Source organism: Triturus cristatus, chromosome 12 (genome assembly GCF_964204655.1).
Source record: "Triturus cristatus chromosome 12, aTriCri1.1, whole genome shotgun sequence".
NCBI classification, from domain to species: Eukaryota; Metazoa; Chordata; class Amphibia; order Caudata; family Salamandridae; genus Triturus; species Triturus cristatus.
Window position 1 is genome coordinate 496750819 of NC_140595.1, and position 20327 is coordinate 496771145.

A 20327-nucleotide genomic window follows, 5' to 3' on the forward strand; every position below is an offset into this window, starting at 1 on the left:
TATTTTGTATACACTATATAGTTTTATCAGTAAAACTGCATGTTAGTGGGAACGTTTGTGGCTATTTAAATGGAAAATGTGCTGCTTGTATACGTCTGTGTGCTACCACATCATGCTTAGTAATAAATGTATTACAATTACGAACTCAAACATAAACTGAGAAACATTCCTGCCCCATCCCTAATGACAAAGCTGTTAGTGAACTAAGGGAAGCAAGGAGTCATGTGTCCTCTATATGTGAGCAAGATTCTTGTTGTACATGGAGCAAACGTTTAGTCTATTAAATCAAACAAAATATATTTGAAGGTGCTCTTTTATGTGGTAATGAAGAAAACAGTGAATCTTTAAAATAAAATACTTGCATAGGATCACACAATTTGAGACCAGTTTATGGGTCAGGTACATTACCGTTAGGTTGAGTAGATTGTTAAAGTAACTAAACCTACTAGCCTGATCCTCAACAAAGCGTGTTACTGAACTAAAGTAACCTATTCACCAGGGCACTTTTCCCTTTCTTTTTCCCCTATTCAGTGATATATGTCTGCCAGTTTATCTTTAAGCCTGACAGTGATCATAGTCCCACTATGTGTTCTTCCGTAGCTCCTCCAGTTTTTAAATCTAAATTTAAGGCAATTAAAATATCCAGCTGGGGAATTTTGTTGCATTGCTCCCACGTGCCTCCAAAAGTTTTAATCAAAAAACAAAAGAGCTGCCAGTGCTGCCCATTATTTGACACATATTTTCATTCAAAGTGTAATCATTGAAAAATTAACACTGACTTCTTTTTTCTGTCAGATTTAATCATAAATGACTTGAATTATAAAAAACACATAACACTGCATTGTACCACAAACCTAAAGACTCATCTTAAAGTGATGTACATAATTTTTTGTATACATATTTGACTTTTTGCAAAAGACACAACAGAAAAACTTTTTTTCTATACAGGACAAACATTAAATACGTCACTCATACCCATTCATCCAAATCATATCTGTACAAACCGAACTATTTTATAATGAATTATAAAGGCCATCAATACAGATTATATATAATTCATAAAGAACTCTATTTTTTTTTTTTTTTTAAACCTTTATTCGTGCATATTAAAAGAACAAATACAGGCCTACAACCTTCAGGCCGGCCACGATACGGTTAAGCACTGATACAAACATTACGGCCCCTGTGCTTCAACGGTCAAGATTAGCAACGATTTATGAATTCTACACTGGAGAGATCCTTGACCCCAGGGAAAGGAGAAGTGAAGGTTAATTTTAAAGTTTTTCAAAATAATGTTATCAGGGAAAAAGTCAGTGAAGAATAAGAACCAAGGAGATTCGAGTCCGCACGGTATCTTCACCACACGGGAGAGCAGCAGCATCATTAAAACAGCAATGGAAGTAAAATCTCAGGCAGTGAGGCAATGCAGTTATATAACAGGATAGTCACATGAGCAATTACGCACCCCTCCAGTGCCGCCCCCACTTAGTCAACCCCACACCCGGACCCAGAATCGAAACAAGTATAGCGCAGAAACATAAAAAGAAAAAAAGGCCCATAGAACTAATTAGAAACAGTAAATTACCCCCCCACCCTACACCAATGCGGAGGCTACGGCCTGCCCCCCCCCCCCAGCATAGTGCCTGTCGCCCAATAAACCCGAAATATAGACAAGAAAGAGAGTAAGAATAGAGTAAAGAAAGATAAGAAAACAGTACACCTATGATAAAGGGGGTGAGAAAAGAATAGGACTATTCTAATCTAAACTCCCAAAAAGAAGAAAGAAAGTGGGGAGGAGCCTACGTATCATCAGAGCGCCCTAAACCATCGGCCATCTATGGCTTCCACACACTGAGAACCCACTACACCAAAAGCGGTCGTGTGAAAATGAATTGTCACAACAATTTAAATGAAGGAAGACAGATCGCGACGAGTGCGCACAAAGTATACATACAGTTCCAGTCCCAGTCCAGCCCATCCGTGAAACCATGGCGATATAAATCAGTCTAGCCCTGGCCCGATCGCGGGCTTGAGATTAAGCCAGCCCCTACATGAAGGCCCCGCATCCCGTGCAGACAAAGACAATATGGCCGCTTGGGAGAAGATGGTGAAGTAGAATCACAAAATGGCCGCCGACCATCTGTAGAGGTCCCTTTGTGCACCACATAAAGTCCAGACATGGCATGTAGAGTACAGGAGTTCCACAGAAAAGAAGCAGTAGGCCACCGTGAACGAGTCCTCGAGGATGTTAGGTGTTGCTCAGCTGGATACTCTTGCAGACGCGGTGAGGCAGGCAACAATGAAGCAGGCAGCAATGAACGGGGAAACAAAGTATCCGCTGTTGAGCTGGAGAGCAATTGATCCTGGGTGCCGGGAAAGCCAGATGCAGGCACCAGTGTAGCACGATCACACACAGCCGTTGCGTCCCCGCAAGAGGACAAAAGCACTGGCAGACCCACGCCGTGTTGATGACAAACGGAGCGCTCACGGCCCGCAGCCGACACCATGGAGTCAAACTGCTCACTCAGCGCCTGAAAGCGAGCACACATTTGTAGACGAAAGTCCCGCAGGACGGCCAGAACGGAGCCGCATGTCAGCGGAGGCTGCACCCCCACATCGGCAGCAATCCGGGACGGCACTGTGGAGCTGGTGTCTGGTGGAGGGAGGGCGAAGCGGGCAGCGGGCAAGACCGGAGTATCACCCCCCCAGCCGCGAGCAGGCAAACAACGCCATGTTTTACCGCCGGACGGTACAATGGCCAGGGGGGGGGGGTCGTAGCAAGGAGTCAGTTCCCCTCAGGTCTGCGCCGCAACTGGGAAAGCCAACAGTCGCCTCCCTTCCCTCGGATTCTCTTTGCAGCCGACTAGGCAATAGAAGAAGGGGGTCGGCAGCCTCCCACAGCGCGGTCCACAGATCGGGGCAGGAGACCCGCCGCACCGGGGCTTACCTTACAGCCCCAGCCCTTCAGGCGCAGGGTGCAGGAGGTGTCTGGCCGTCCCTCCCCAGGCTCATCTGGCGACAGTCCGTGGTGTTAGGTGAGGTCGGGACCGCGGGGCTCGGGTTTGCGCTAGCGGGTCCGGTGACTGCGGAGCTTCCAGGGGGCCGGCAAAGGCCACAATGAAGCAGGGGTCCAGGGCGGAGAACAAAAGCACCAAGAACTCCGGCATCCGGGCGGGCTGAGACTTCGGGGAAGCGGCGGCGTGGACAGCGCGTCTTCGCACACGTTTCACCTCGAGAATCGGCAAGGATAGGAATCAGGATGATAGTCCGGGGCCAAGGGCCGACGGAGCCGGGCGCTCAAGCGTCTGCTCCGGTCGCCATCTTGGCTCCTCCCCCAAGAACTCTATTTTGATTTAGCTCGGGGATTGGCCTCAAACTACAGGTCGACGCGTTTCAGATCCCTTTTCTTGAAGAGATCCTCATCAGGACCAATGTAAGACTGAAACAAACGTTTACTAAATGACCCAAAACATTGCATGTCTAAGCGTTCCGACCGCTAGGTTTAACTCTTACCTGCACTAGTGCAGTGAAAATCAGAAATGGAGTTGATTCCGATATGGACCTAAAAAGGTGACAACAAGATCTCTTAATGCTACCATACCTATTTCAAAAGTCATTGTCAGTCTACTTAACCGTGCATAATAGTCAGTGTTTAGTCATAACTTCTTACTTGTGGTGTCTTGGCAGTTTGTGGACCCAGCGGTGGGCGGGAGGTTGAGGATTCTGTTTTATGAAAAATGGACGTGTTAGTGTGAGGGCAAAAGGTGGCATGGTTTTTTCAAGAGTCTAGTGAGCTCTTCTTATTGGAATCATACCTTAAAACATAGCGTTTGGTACAGCAAGCAGAGGACAATCGATATTTTTATTTTCTTGGAATTCACTTCTCTCTGTGAAAAACAGAAACGGACATATTAGGATGCCATAACTCTGCTGAATGCGCGAATCTGGTGAACTCACAACCATAGAAAAAGCCTTCTCATCTTTGCTCGCGAGGGTCTTACCTTCGGTTTCAATGGTTTTCGGTGTGTTGTGTTGCTCGCTGCCTTCGACACATTGGCGTCTTCTCGGTATTAAGCTTCATCTATGCCGTTTAGATCTCGCGATCTTTTGCTGCCTCTGGGAGATGTAGTTCAAAGTCGCGCTATTCCGCGTATGTGAACAAACTTTATTCGATACTGGTGCAGTCGTGAACAACACTGTCTCCTTTATATCGAAACCTAATTGGTGCATTAATGCCTAACTGAGATAGGAGTTCACCAGGTGCTGGTCTCTCTACACCAATGTTCCGTTACTGTCTTCCTAATAGAGAGAGATGTCTTGTTTCAAAACCCTATGCTTTGTTCACAAAGCCTTGCATGGTGGCTCAATGGATTCCCACAGCACTCATTCTTGCAGTAGAAATCTACTTGTTATTTGGATAGCACTAGAACAAATTGGTGAAAGATCCATCCATGTTTAAGGCTCCTCACTTTGGAGCTTCCTGCTTATCAATTCAGACATGAAACTGATTTTCTCAAGTTTAGAAAATCCTTAAATACCCATTTGTTCAATATTGCCTTTCATTTTCAGCCACTTTTGATTTCCAGATGTTTCTTCAACTGACCCTGTTGTCTGCTAGCCATATGCAATAAGACTGACTTTAACCTTCATCATTCCAAGACTGGACATCGCTGAATTACTTTAGGCATCTGGACCCGGGAAAACACCAGCAATCGCCATTGCTTGCTGGTTGTTTGATTGTTCTCCAACACCATACCTTTGATCGCTTCTTACCTTTTGTCTGTCTCCCTAAAGTTTCTCCAAGTGGTTTGCAGCACATTACAAAACCCAATAAATACAAATACAATAAATACTTAAAGAAAGATCACTAAAATTATGTTTAGAAAACAAAATGAATATACTCTCCTTTGGCCCGGGAGGAACAAAAGTATCATGAACATTCTGTGGCAGTAATTTGAAGCTGGTAGCAAGTACAATCAATTTTGATTAACAAAGAAAACAAGTGTAATAATTGTTTATTTGGATTGACTACGTAGATAGGAGCTAATATTTGTGATTATGCCAGTTTTGTGTATGAAGTTACCTACACTGAAGTTTTGCAGGGAAATTTGTGGTCATGACAGGTACACTAGAATTGTCTTTCTAGAGCTTGATATTGGTTTTGGTTTTTGTTGATGTGTGGATATTCTAGTGTTGTCCTTTGACTGTAGAGAAGGTTATTGTTGTGAAAAGTCTGAGGGCGTGAAAAGAAAAGGTGACGAGCACCGGCTACAGACCAGTTTTGCAAAACTCAAACAAGTGATCTGACAGGAGTCGAAATTGAAGCACTCAAGTATGACATGAGTGCTGATCGGTTTCATGTCAGCCTGAGTTTTTGGGATTTTCTTTGGTAAAGAAAATGGTAATGGAAGAGTTTAATTTTGTTTGCCGTATGTTTGCAGCAAGTGTGGTTTAAATGCTTGCAAATAAGTTTGAATGGAGGGGGTTGATCAACATTATTACTGAGTTTGTAACCAAGTAGATTTTCTTTGTTGAGAATATGGTTTTATGTTTGGATATAAAATTACTTTTGTACAGTCGGGGGTTAAGGGATATTTTCTATCTTCTCCGGACTCAATCTATTTGATTAGAGCTTTTTGGTTAATTGGTTATCATACCCATAACTGAATCTCATGTTTTGCAACTTAAACCCATATCTGGACAGTGGGATTTTTCTTTACTGGCCTATACCTCTTTGTTCTGCTCATTTTGACGGCGGGATTTAGTCATGTTTACAGCATTCTCATTTCATCCCACGTATACTAAAATTGTGTACATTTGCTAGTTCTGCTTAAAGCAAATGAATCATAATATGGTTAATTCGACCTAATGATATTGATGTGCTCAAGACAAAAAACGGAACTCATGAAGATGAGTTACAGCTCTAAGTATGTGAACATTACAGATTACTCGGTTTCTTATAATAGTTTTGAAAGAAACAGGTAGTTGGGTAGTATTTGGGAGAAGTGATGTTAAATTTCCTGACATGCAGTGCATGCCATTAATTTAGTTTGTGACCACAAATATTCCTTTTCTTTGGAATACAACCATGAAAGTAAAAAATCAGAACAATTCGAAGTAACTTTTATTAACTTATTTTTACAGCGTTTGGAGGATACTTAAGTGAAGTGGTAGAAGACAATACACCCCCAAGAATGGAAAAGGATGGTTTGGAGGTAATGATAGGAAAGAAGAAAGGAATTCAGGGCCACTACAACTCGTGTTACCTAGATTCTACTTTGTTTTGGTAAGTTAACTTGGTGATTTACATGTGCATTGAACAATTTAGGCAAATTCCCACACTGGTTTTTACTGGTAGAGGTGGATGTAACCCACATTTGTTTCTGTTTGCATAAGCATATTCAAGGTTTCTGGACTTTTCAACCACATATGTAGCAGTAAAAGGGTTGTCAACCTGCGCGTACAGTTCTGCAGGAGGCACAGACTACTGTGGATTTCCATATTCCCCACAGGTCCACACAGGACAGCACACACTTTCTTAGACTACAATGCATCCAGGAAAGTGCTGCCACAGCTTTTCTAATTCGCTCCCCTGCACTAGTTTAAACTTATATAAAAATTATGATTGGTGAAAATGGGGAATTTGGATTTGCAGAAACAACCATGGGTTCAACTCGTTTAGTCGCCCTTCAACCACAGAAAATTAGTCCCTGTGCCCAAATCATTTTGATTAACTGTTGGAAAGCCAATTAAACTTGTTGATACCACCCATTTGTAACTAGACCAGTATTGAGGGTAAGGGGTGTCAAGTACTAGCGAGTGCCCCATGCACAAGTTCAATGCAAATCCAGTGCTACGAAATTTGTGGGCAGAAAGCTTTAATGACAGATAGATGGATTCCATTAGATTTAAGTTTGAAGAAAGTACATTCTGATGGCATTAGTTCATTATTGCTAAAAATGAGGACATTTTATTGGAGTGTCTCTCTGTACCTCACATTAAACTGAGAGTTTTGGTGTAGTGTGTTAAGCTTGGAGTGTTTGGAGCAGCATGTAAGAGTGATGTAAGGTTGGGGTGAAAGCAAATTAGTGTGAGGATAGGAACACAAGCAGCATGTAGAAACCAATTAGTAGTTGCAGCAAGGGTTCAGTTAAGTCCGGTATTTAGGAAGAGTGGCAACATTTGTAGTGCCTTGATGGAAATAAGGTTTTTTTTTGTAGCGATATCTGCTGGTGTTCACATTTGGTGTCATATGTTAGGCACGATGGGTGTCCGGCAGACATGGTGTGGTGGCATGTATCCATGAATAACTCTTTTGGTTGTAAGCAAAGGAAAGTTGAGATGGGGGTCCTATGCAGTGTATATACAAACCGATCTTCTTTGTCGGTGGTTTTATTTTTTTTAGTCTAGCACATGTGAAAAGGCAGGTCTTTATTTCTCTTCTGAACTCGAGATCATTGATAGGCTTTGTTCTTCTTGTATTCTACAGTTTACATGTCTGTACCACGAAGGAGCGATCATGTAAGTTGGTTGTGTGGTAGGTAGGATTGTCAGTTATGGAGTTGTACATTATCTAAGGTTTCTCCTTAGATTGTATGAGCTGAGTTTGGATTGTGGGAAGTTATGCCCCATCCTATGGATTGCCCAATGTGCAATGCACAGAGCTTTGAACAATAATCTTTTACCCACTGCTAACAAATGAAGAGCTTTGAAGGTTGTAGTAATGTGTTCTTGTCTGTTGAATTTATTGACTTGTCTGGCTGCTGTGTTCTGGATCCTTTATATCTTGCTAATTTGTTTTCTTTGCGGTCCAGTGGAGGCTCTATTTGTATAGTCTAAAGTGTAATATCACTAGGGGTAAATATGCATGTATCCTGTGCTGTAGACCTGACTGTGAAGATATCAATATATATTCTCATTACATTGTAATTGTCTCTCTTAGTTTTATTGATTTGAGATTCAAGAGAAAGCTTAGAGTTCATGATCACTCCAAGGTGTTTTACTTTGCTTGATATTTTAGCAGCTGTCTGTTTTTGAGGGCCACCAAGATATGGAGTTTTGATCTTGCCACGATTCACAGTTGAGAATTTCACTTTTCGAGGAGTTTAATTTGAGGTGGCTCAGTAGCATCCTTTGTTCAATTGCTAATAGATATTTGCTCAAGCCAGATTTGTTGATGTCAGAAGGATTTTCTACATTGAAGGCAAACTGGGTATCATTAGCATAGTTATAGCAAGTAATATTAAAGGATTTCACAAGGTCAGAGAGAAGAGCTGGATAATCATTGAAAAGTAGGGCAGAAATTGTTGTTCCATGTGGGACGCTTACTTGTGTGTTGTAGGATTGGGACTTAAACGATTTTAAGGAAACAGTTTGATATTTATCATTAAAGTAATATCAATTTCTGCACCATTCCAGAGATTCCTGTACCAGCGAGTCTTTTGTGGTTAGAATTTGGTGGGCAGAAGTAAAGCTGCCACTCCAGAAAGGGGAACACATTTCTTGAGGTTGTTCCAAATAGATTTTAGTCCTGATTCTGCGTTTCTTCCATCCCCAAAGCCATTCGGTCGATGGAATATTACGCTGGGTAGTTAGAAGGATGAGATCTGGGAGAAGGCTGCCATTTCAATAAGTTTACCTAAGAAAGGTCTATTTTTTATTGGTCTGTAGCTTGCTGGTTTAGCCTGGTCAAGTCTTTGTTTCTTTAGCACAGGTTTAATGAAAGATGTTTTCAATTTGCGGTTTACAGCGGAATAATGATCTCCCTTGCTAAAATGGCAACAGGTGATTGTACGAGACTGGTTATGAAGATGTTTGGAGGACATGCATCTTTTAAGGGACCTGACAAGATTATGACTTTGATGGGTTCACTAAATTACTTTTCAGCTAATGGTATAAAGATGCACAGTGTGGGTTGTGTATTGATGGTGTTAAGCTTTAGTTGTAGAAGTGCTGACTGGAAATTGCCGCTTGCCTTTGAATTGAAGTATAATTCAATGTCCACATCTTTTTCAGTGGAGTATGCCGCAAAAATATGACAGAGTTCTGGAGCGGTTTTTCCTCATTTCAGCCTTGGTACGGAATTCTCTGACTATTTTGAAGATCTCTTTGGTAGTTAGGGCATGTAGCGTGAACAATGTATGTTCGTTTTGCCTTTTTGGATCAAGTTTCTGTCGATTTTGTATTGCCTTTGGAGTTGCTTTTTATCATGAAGGTTGTTCATTTTCCGTCTTTCTTTCCAGGCATCAAGTTTCTCTCTTTTGCATCATTGTTGTACCATACAGCCTTGTTTTTGTTGGCTCATAGTTGTGTTTTAAGAGGAATCACCATATCAGAAGCTTCGGTTAGCCAGTTGTGAAACAATTTTACTGGTGTTTTCATTCCAGAGGGAAAGGAAGTAGAGCTTTTCTTGTAGTGAGTTTGGTTCAGAATTCTCTTAGAGTCTAGGGCCTCTGGTTATAATAGATTCAGAGGGAGCTTGAGATCTCAAAGGCAGGTTAAATGTAAATTTGGTGATTTGGTGGTTGCTTCCCGTGATTGATATCAGGCTTCTCGGAGCAGTTATAGCATCAAGAGTGTGGCCTGCCAAATGTTTGGTCCAGTGCCTGATGTAAGTCTTAATTTATGCACAGTAGGATAGATGTCTGGCATAGTTCAGGTTTACTGGAACAGATGTTGAGGTCTTATAGGTTGCACAGGTTTTTGCGCTCTTTTGAGAAGTCCGCTATAGAGTCCACTGTTGCCTCTGCAAAATCGAAGTTTTGTGGGTGGGGTCGGTGTATTTGGAGGAAGGAGGCTGAGAAAGTGTCAGATGGAGAGAAACACATTATTATTATTACTATTAATTAACATTTAATAGAGCGCATGGCTATCCTTAGGCTTCCCAGCGCAAGTGACAGCAAGCAGACGTGTGCATGTGCATTGTTTCGCATTCTGGGACGCCAAAGTCTTTACTGAAGGATGAGGGTAATGTGTTTTTGTGTGCCACAGCCAGCCCTTGTCAGTTTTCCCATTTGGTCAATTTCTGGGATCACATAGTCACCCATTTAGGCTTATACGTTGAAAGGGAGATCTGGTTTACGATCTGTTAATAGATCAAATATGTGGTTTCTGTTTTTGGTTAGGGAGCTGTCGGCAATTATAACATTTCAGTAGCTAGTTATTATGCCGGAAAGAGTTGCCAGATCTGATTCATTGTATTTAACTAATGATTGGTCTACTGCTGAAATATAGGTCAGCTATCAACATTTGTTGAGGGGCATGCAGTTTCAGATGCAATTTCTTCTAACTCGCCATATTATTCAGGGTGTTGGAAAGATATTGAAATAATTTGATTGCAACTTATTGTTGGAATGTTGCGGTGAGGAAAATTTGGCAGTGGATAAATGTTGCTCTTTTTTTATATTTCTCTATTCGATGTTGCCATTTACCAAGGTGTTAGCCAGCTTTTTGTTGTATAGGAAGGGATGTTGATTTACCTTTAAGTTTCCTAGTTGGTTGTGAAGTAGTTGATAGATCTGGTGCTTCATGCAGGGATTACTCAGTTTACAACTCAGATCGGTGTTTCAGCAGAGGTATTTAGCAATGCCCAGTGTTAGATTTTTCTTGAGGCAAGATGGTCTTTAGAAGGCAAGGAGAGGAAATGAGTAAGTGAATGTAGGGTAAGAGTCTTTGGCAGCGTTGAGGGTTGAGTAGTTAGGCGAGTATGTTAGTGCTCCAGGTGTACACCTTATGTGCCATAGTTTACGATAAGGGACCTAAGTTAGTGGTGGTATGGGGAAAGTCATCGTCGATCTGCTTCTGAGATTTGTGGAGAGAGAGTGTGTAATACAGAATGGTACAATATTTGGAAGCATTGAGGATGAAGCGTGAGAGGTTAGACACTGGTGTGATTTTAATGAAAGAAGAGGAGCTAGATGCTGTTAGAGGGTGGGTTGGGGAAGGAGTGCACCAAAGGATTGCCTTTAACAGTGTTTGATGGGATTAATTGGGGTGCTTTAGTTGGCGGATAAATGAGTACGTTAGAGAGGAACAGGGAGGTTAAAAAAGGGTGCAGTTAAGTTGGAAGGGGCAGCGTTCCTTTCTGGGATGTGGTAATGCATCCAGAAATATTTCGGTTTTCTTTCCTCTTGCTGCTTTTGTTTGGTAATGAAATGTTTGCCATTGTATGTTATCCTTCAAGTTGTTTCTGGCCAGTTAGGAGCACATACTTTGTAGCATCCTGACCATTAAGTAGCCTGAGGTCCTCCGGGACGGTCAGCAAGATCTTGCTAAAAGAGAGTAGGCTGTTGGGTACAGTGATGTAGTTTAGAGGTTGGCCACAATAATTCAAACTGATGCAACGTGAGCTTATCTACTAGGAATGCTGGATTGGTAGTTTGGATCTTATGAGTAAGAAACTACTGCGTAGAATTGAAGTAGGCACAACACAGGAAAAAATTTAAACAGTACAATAGTACCCTTTTCTGGCCTGCCACCAAGCAACATAGGTACAGCCTAGGATTTCCCTGGTCACCACAGAAGTAGCTCAGCAGAGCCTACCCAGTGGCAGAGTAGATAGCAACACAGTTGCACCTCAATCACATGAGTAGTAGATCAGTGAGGGCCACCCTGAAACAGTTTTAGAAGCAACCCAGGATGAGAACCAAGTACCACGGTAGGTCATTCTTGCCCACCTAGAATCACTAGGAGGGCACCCTAGCATAAAGACAAACCACCAGCACACTGGACCCACCCAGATTCACTACAAGGACAACATAGCATGAAGCCTAAACACCACAATAGTAGTTGGGTGTTGCCAGTAATAGACGCAGGGGCAACCCAGGAAGGCCAGTACGCAACACAGATTTAGTTCTCTGGGCTTACCCATAGATGCTATGTGGTGGGCAGTGGGGACTAGTGGGTGTATCAGAAGTGCTCCTGGTAAGTGTCAGTCTGACATTCTTCTGTTTGGAGGGTGGATCAGGATTTTGAAGTAGCTCTGGTGCAGGGAGTAGTAGAGGGGAGATTAAGGTAGAAAAGAAGGGACGCTGTAGTTAATAATTATTCTGATTGGGAAAGCCAAGGGGGATGTATGTTTTAGTGAGCAAGGAATGTAGAGAAGGAGTATTTAGGGTCCCTGGCTTGGTCTGCCCTTAATCGGTCCAAACAAGGAAGTCATGCAGGAGTTACACTTAACCTGTCCACCCTTTACCTAAATTCCCCGGCTAGGTGCCCAAAGAGCAGAGGTTAGATTAGGTACTGGGTCGAAATATGAAAATGAATAGGCTGGGCCTGAAGAGAGAAACCTGAGACTCACCTGTGAGGGCCCAGCCAAAAAACGGGCAAAGTTTGATTAGAGTAAAGTGAGGAGATCATTTTGAAGCCTAAACCTCGTTAGCCAAGGCAGCCCATATTCGAATTGTTTCACCTATCTCCCAAGAAAACCAGAGCCGCAGTGTTAGCAGCAGAGTACAGTTACAGGTCAGTCTAAACAAACTAAGTAAAAAGGTTACACGGGCCAAACCTAAGTAACATATAAGTTGATTAAGGCAGAGCCCTTCCATAATTTAACGACGTAAAAGAATATTTTGAAAATGAAGGGCTGCATACTGTTTTCAATATATAGCCACGCATAATGGAGAAACTCTACTAATAAAAATTCTACTAAATGATCACATCTCACCAGCCCTTATTCTGATGATTAAAATGTATTTATCATCATAAAATGCAAACATTTGTTGCTTGAATTTGCTTGCATTTTATCGTTCCATCTCTTTGGCAGGTGAGAATGCTATTTATGTAAACCATGCAATACCAATCATTTGATAAAAAAACAATATTCTTGCAAATGTTAAACCTCGCTAACTAAATGCCTTGCATTCCGAAATCAGTCTACACATTACCAGTTTAGGCTAAAGGGTTTTTGGTGTGATACAGTGACTTGGGCTAAGCATACCTTAAATTAGGTGGCTATTACATCTCACCAACAGATAGTTTTAGCTATGTTTTGTCGAAGTCCTACTGTGAACAAGACCCATTCTAAGGATGGGCTTCTAGGTCAGCCCATTGCTTATCATTTGCTGGCTATTTTGTTAATCTGATTTGCTTTCTTATTCAGTGGCGTTTCTTCCTTCTTCCTCTCCTTGTCCCCCAACACAGAGCATACCTTATTTGCCATCCTTTGATATGATGATTCTATAATTCTGGCTCACATAGTTTCTTTATCTTTGAGCACTCAGGGGGAGTGTATGAATTTTCTCCCATATGCAGTTTATGCCCTCGCAACCACATTCCCTGTGTAAAAGCAGAGCAACAGTTATAATTTTCTGGGTTTTGCATCAAAGCTCAGACCTTGGCACACCCAGGGAGCACGTGTTGGGCTGGTCTGGGCGAAGGGCATGCTTCTGCATTCACTCAGCTGGTTTTAAAGATAAAAGGTGTACTTAGTACTCAGCATCCTCATTAGATAAATCATGTGGAAATAGAATTGTGCCTGTGCAAGTCAGTCCGATACGTCCATATTCTTTTTAATTTCTCTTCATAGTTTCCTGCATGTAGTGTAATTAAAAATGAACAATGCTGTTTATAAAGATTGAAAATATTGAATTCAATGTGCAGTTTTAAGATACCCCTTTTTCTGAAACATTATGAAACGTCTTTTTTGTATTACTGTTTTTTTAAACAATGCTTTTCAAATAAGCATTGTCAAATTTAGTAGACTGGCATTTACATTCTAAAGGCGAGACCGATTGGATTTGCGATTGCTTGTCTACCTTCAGTCTTGATGACTTAAATATGTGCGTATTTACTAGTTGCTCGAGGCATTGAAAATTTGATGTGCTTCTGAAAAGAGTAATGATTTTAGCAAGTCAGAGAGGAATAGATTCTGAATTATTTTTGTGTCTTCCAGCTTGTTTTCTTTCAGTTCTGTCCTAGATACAGTTCTCCTCAGACCCAAAGGAAAGAGTGACGTTGAATACTACAGTGAGACACAGGCCCTTCTCAGAACAGAGATTGTCAATCCTCTTCGAATGTATGTATCAAGATCTTTGTAACTAAAATGATATTGCTACTTATCAGTCATGTGAAAAACTATCTAGATTTGTGCTATCTCTGAGCTAGCATGTGACTACACAGCTATGTATGGAAAATAGGAGATGAGCTAGTAAAATAACCTATTTAAGGGGAGATGATTGGGGGCAGGGGACAGAGGTTTTTAGCAGAAACTATATTTTATGTTGTCGACACCGTCCGCTCTGTTTCCGGTCCCTCTTATATGCTGTTTCTTCAAAATATATAAAGGAGGAAGAGTTGTATATAAGCATGAATGTTGGTGTGCTTTGTTCCACGACAGCCCCGGACCTTCCTCATTGACCTTGACCCATTTAAATTGTCATGCTGGACCTCCATGGAATAGTGTTCTCTTGCAACATATGCAAGGCTTTATGCAAAGAATGAAATGCACCCTATTAGCGGTGTTGGGGAGACAGATATATGAGACAGCAGCAGCCGGTTCACCCTCAGTAGCCAGTACGAGAGACCGATCGAGACTGAGGCGCCAGGCTGGCCAGTGGGCCTACTGGCCATGACAACCGCAACACACAGTAGTGAAGCTGCACACACCTATGGACCGGGAGAGCAGCCGGGACGAGGGGGGATTAGTCTCCTCCCCCCGCTGGCTTACCGGAAGAGTGGGTAATAGCATTCTCTTTGAACATAGGTAAGGTTTTATACAAAGAATGAAATGCTAGTACCTAAATTTACCTAAGAAAACTAGAATTATTAGTGCACCCTACATGCATCTCTTTTCCAAAAAGTAACAAAAAAGACTAATCTTGCATTCATACCCAACCCCCAACTTCAGTGCTCACATGTCTGCATGTGCACACTCACTCCCTAAACTTTGTTGGTGCCCTCACTAATCAACAGTGCCTACTCCAAAAAAATAGTCTGACCCTCAGCACAGCGCCTACTTTACTGCCATATAGCTTAAACTTTTTCTCCCTCTGCCTTTTTTTTTTAATATATCTATTTTTACCAGCTGAACAAGAAAACAGCAACATAGCAGAGATAGGGGACCAAATACAATACTTAACAAAAAAATATAAATATGAGAGCACAGTAAATAGCAAAAGGAAAAATAATGCACTGACCCATAGAGAGACCATTTGTCTAACCAAAATAAATAATTTATCCTTCCCAGAAATAGAAGAGAAAAAAATGAGAAGAATAAACTATCATGTACTAAATAATGAAAAATAGGTGGTGGGGTTGTGTGGCTTGGGCTCCAATCGAGATGGCCGCACACTAGCTGAGCTCTGTGCTTATATCATTAAAAAGAACCTTCTATCCGCTTATTCTTCTGTTCCTGCTGGCATTGCACCCTAATGGCGGTGTTGGGAAGACAGATATATGAGACAGCGACGGCCGGTTCACCCTCAATAACCGGCATGAGAGACCGATCAAGACTGAGGCACCAGGCTAGACAGTGAGTGGACCTACGGGCCATGACCACTGCAACACACTCTAGAGAAGCCGCACACACCTGTGGACCGGGAGAGCGGCTGGGACGAGGGGGGCGAAGAGTGATCTGGTCGGGATCGGGCTCCACGGAGGGACTGGAAGAGCTGAGGCGTTGTGCACAGCCGGAGCTGCTGATGGGGGGGGGAGGGTCTGCGATCCTGGCTGAGCGGCAAGTGAGAGAAAGCCTGGGCCGGCTCTCTACATGGGGAGGGAGCCCAAAGACAAACCCAAATTTGCGGGCTGCATTAGGAGAGTCCGGGCGGGGGGGCCTGCTGAGGGCCTGAGGACGGAGAAGTGACAAGAAGGCCCCGGTGCCACAGTGAGTTGGAACCACTGGGAGGCACCGTGGTAGAGCACGCCTCGTCCGAGAAACTTCTTCCCCCGGCAGAGCTGTGCAGAGGGTGGTGGAAACTCGCCTGTCAGTGCATCTACTGACGCTGAGCAAACGGGAGGCGAGACACGAGGCGGTTTTCCCCCTGAGAGATGGGCAAGAATAAAACATTGTGGCGGGGGCTGCTAGTGAGCGGAGGCCACTAGTGAACGGAGGCCTCTGGGAGAGTTCAAGCCCACATACTAGAACAGACACACACTGAGACCGCATGATGGTCCATCAGATGCCTCCACCCTAAGGACTCAATATGCAGGGGGGCTGACCCCCCTCCGCATAAGAAGCACTGGTAGACTTTGAACAGTGCTGGGATTGGGGGACAGAGCCCGATTCCCTACACTATACCCAGGGAGAACTAGGAGAGTCCCCCTGGCAGAAAGGAAACAAAACGGGGCCAGGTGTGAGTTGAGGTCTGGCTGCCTATCCCACTCAACCATATCCGAGAGTGTAAGATGAAGCCTGAGAGATTTGCGACAAATATGCGGTGGCGAGGACAGGGCTGAGGGCTCCTGGAGAACAGCTATATCAGGTGGAGGCGACTGAGCCGTTGCTCAGTGCCATAATGCAGCCATAAATGACCTGAAAGGAACTATCGAACCCAAATTGGTTAGTGTAACGATGGATGTGAATCTCCGCAGAACTGACCTTCATAAAAGGTCTCCGTGGCAGCAACTAACGTCAGTCGGTGCAGTCTTCATCAAAGTAGCTAGAAGAGCAGGTGCAACTCCTCACGAAGTAGCAGGTGGACATGGCTCGACTGGATGACCAGGAGGGCCACGCACAAAGGAATAACATAAAAAGTGGCGGGGTTCCCTAAAGGGGCTGAAGGTCTGAGCGTGGACCTTTTCCTTGAAGACTTAATACTTAATCGCCTCTGACCCAAACGCCTCTCGAATTTCTTCACAATTGAATGCTCACATAGGGCCCCGATCCCCAAGCAGAAGCCGGGTGTACCGCCCAGGACGATTATAGCGAGGATCTTGAATTATCGTGATAGGGACGCAATTCTTTTTTTTTATTATTTATTTTTGTTATGCTCTTTTTATTGGTACGTATGTGATGACAATGTCATCATGGATGAAGCTTATTTGTGCCACATTTCATTTACAGTTAACATTCTTGTTCACAATACATTACACTTTAATGAGGAGAGACCAAAGATTTCTGTTACATCACAGTTTCCATATTACAGTCCTCAGTAAGTCTGCCAAGCCCCCCAAATGTTCTTCCATTTTTTGGGGCACCCTATACTCTTGTAGATCATACAGGGACACAATTCTACAGACAGCGCGCTCACATGGGGACCTCCTATATAAGAATGCAGTGATAACGTTTCCAGATTTCACGTCACAGGTCCAACGTCGAAGCTTCGAGGCGGTGAAACGGGAGCTTCGGATCAAAGAAGTCAAATACATGCTATACCCAGAGTGGCTACGAGTGGTATCGGAAGGGAAATCTTGGAACTTCAACACTCCAGAGGAGGCATGGGAGTGGCTCGAGGGCTGGCGCACTGTCTGCCATTCAGCTCCCCGAGACAGACGACAAGGACGTCCGAGAGGTCGACAGGAAGAAACTACTAAAGGAATTACTGCCTCACAGGAAAGAGAAGTGACTGCCGGGGTAGACAGCAGTGTTACAACACACCAATTCCACTATGATACCTGTAGACGGTACTAAGAGACTGATCATGTGCAGTTTGACTATCCGGTACTTGAATTCATCTTTTATGCTCTGATTTTCATGCTATGTGGGGGGCTCCGAGGGGATAGGCTTGGACAAACTGGAATGCTAGTAGGAACTGAAGAACAGCCGGTATAATGGGGTAACAAGAGGCAAGCAATGATGGCTTGACTTTCTTGATGGCACTGGCTCACCCTACTAATGTTGTTTCATGGGCAACATGCGCTCTGCAAGTTGGGATGGTGGGTGGTTCAGAACCCACAGAGCAGGGTAGCTGAATTGGGGGGGGTTACATCCTTGGGTTTTTCACTGTAGGGTCCGCACCTGTTGGATTACCTTTTGTTGTTTTTTGCTTAGCAGCAGTGAACGCAAAGAAGCAAATCTTGGCGGCGGGGGAGCAGAGGATGAGGGTCCCCTCTCTGACCATAGTACAGAAATGCACCAATCCAGGTCTAATGTAACTAGACTGTTATGGCCTACCCCCCTGCCATGGGGAAACATACAGACCAAACCTCATAGGATCCCAGAGGAACCCCGTAATCGGAGTCAAATCCTGGAGCGTAAACGGATTAGGCAACCAGATAAAGTGAACAGTAATTTTACAGTACCTTCGTAGGCATGCCCTGGACATAGTATTGCTGTAAGAGACGCATCTGAAAGGCATTAATGGACACCATGGAACTTGTAGACCTGTGGCGGGAGCACAATCCCCCGGCGAAATACGAGGCCCTTGAGGACGCGGTTAATCGGCTGGAGGCAGCGGCACTGAGTGGTGCGCGTCTAACTCTACTGTGAGCACCGGGTCCGTCTCAAGCAGCAGGCAATGAGGGCCTGGTAGTAAACGCTGCCAGGGCACAGGCACGTGTGTCGCAGATGCGACTTTATGATGTGGTAGATAAGGCCAACACGATGATAGCCTGGTTGGAGAAGAGAGATAGGGAACGGAAGTGGGGGTTGGAAATCCATGATTCTGGGGGGCGCATACTTAAAACTGGGGAAGAAACCAATGCAGTGTTTGCCGATTATTGAAGCACTATACGTCTACCTCCACTAGAACAGGGGAGGACTGTGTTGACCTTCTTAAGGAAGTCCAGCTTCCCACTCTAGCGAACCATGATAAAAAATGAGTTGGAACTAGATTTCACAGTTGAGGAGATAGAAGGAGCCATCCAAGACTTACAAACCAGCAAGGCCCCTGGTCCCAATGACTTCCTGCTGAGTTATACAAGGGCACAGTAGATGTGGTGGCGCAACATATGTTCAACATGTTTCAGGAGGCCAAAACAGTGGGCTGTCTTCCAGGGGACCAACGGATCGCCATGATAGTGGTCGCTTCTAAAACCTCCCAAAGACTGCAGCTCTTATTGTTCCAATTTCCCTGCTAAATTTAGAGACCAAGGTATTGGGAAAAGTCCTTGCGACCAGGCTCTGCGATATTATAACATCAATAGTATACACTGATCAGTCCTGGTTTATGCCTCATAGAAGCTCTAGGCTAAACTTGATACACCTATGTGGCGTGATGCACTTGACCAGGACTAGGAAGGAGGAGGAAGCAGTGTTGCTATTGCTAGATGCCCGAATAGCATTTAATAGCATTGAGTGGCATTACCTATTCACTGTACTGGAGAGGTTTGGCCCATGATTCTGTGCCTGGGTAAAGCTTCTATGGTCAAAACCCCCTGGTAAGGGTACGAGTGAATGGCGTTGTCTCCCGCCCATTCGCTCTTTATAATGGTACACTGCAGGGGTGCCCTTTATCCCCTATTCTGATGGATACATCTGCCAGTGGATTCCTCACCTTTTGAATATCCCTTGCGCCAGCAACATTCAGAAATTTTTTGTAGCTCTCCACGCCGACATCACAATGGCATGCCTCCGCACGCGGCTCCGCTGACGTTGTGAGAAAGTGGCTCTGTATATACTGTTCCCAAATAGGTACAGGGTGTACAGAGTCCACAGTCCCCAGAGGTTTGGCAGAGGCTAAAGTTAGATATAGCCTTACTATCTAAAGTGGTAGCTTGGTCGAGCAGTAAGGCAGTATCAGAGGACAGTGTAAAGCATTTGTTGCACACACTCAGCCAGCAAATGGTCTCACACACTCTATAACTGAACTCTAGGCCAATGGTTTATATATAAAAAATATATGCTTGTTTTATTTTAGAACCAACAATAGGTATTAAAATATACTTTCTCAGAATGAGATGCTTTGTATAAATACTTTTGGAATATGCAATTAACTTTTGTAGAAAGTTACAAGTGGTTGCAATAGGCAACACAATTCTAAACACAATAATGCATTGAGTTAAATGGAAGTTTCAAGTTATTTGCCACATATTACTTTTAGGATTACTTTTGGAATTCCAGGACTGGATCCTAGATTCAGTCCTGGGTCAATATTTGGAATCAAGTGATAAAAGTCGACTTACTTACTGTGATGATTTTTAGACAATATTTTGCTATTTTAAAAGTTGACACTTAGAAAATATTTAATAGAAAACAGTCAATGATTCCCTATGGCAGAAAATTCAAGTTTCAGGTATAGTATGTTCTCGTTACTTTTGTAATCCAGAACTGGGTGCCTAGGCTCAGTACTGGGACCTTTATCCAAAACAGGTAAGTAATTACGTTTTCAGAAATTATACGATTTTTAAAGAATAATTAAAGTTTGCAGAAATTGACAGAAGAAATTTCACAGAAAAACAGTCAATGATTTCCTATGGGAGACAATTGGGTTACTGGTAAGTACAGTTGT

The 20327-nt window shown here is 43.4% G+C and overlaps 1 protein-coding gene across 12 annotated transcripts in view; it reads left to right on the top strand.

Moving 5' to 3' along the window:
* The window catches only part of CYLD (CYLD lysine 63 deubiquitinase), a 434005-nt gene that overhangs the window by 266008 nt on the left and 147670 nt on the right, over positions 1 to 20327 (top strand). For all 12 annotated transcript variants that reach the window (XM_085638705.1, XM_085638699.1, XM_085638698.1 and 9 more), the window contains 2 exons: positions 6145 to 6286; positions 13892 to 14014. In XM_085638705.1, coding sequence (XP_085494831.1) covers positions 6145 to 6286; positions 13892 to 14014 — 265 coding nt within the window. The remainder of the gene's footprint in view (positions 1 to 6144; positions 6287 to 13891; positions 14015 to 20327) is intronic.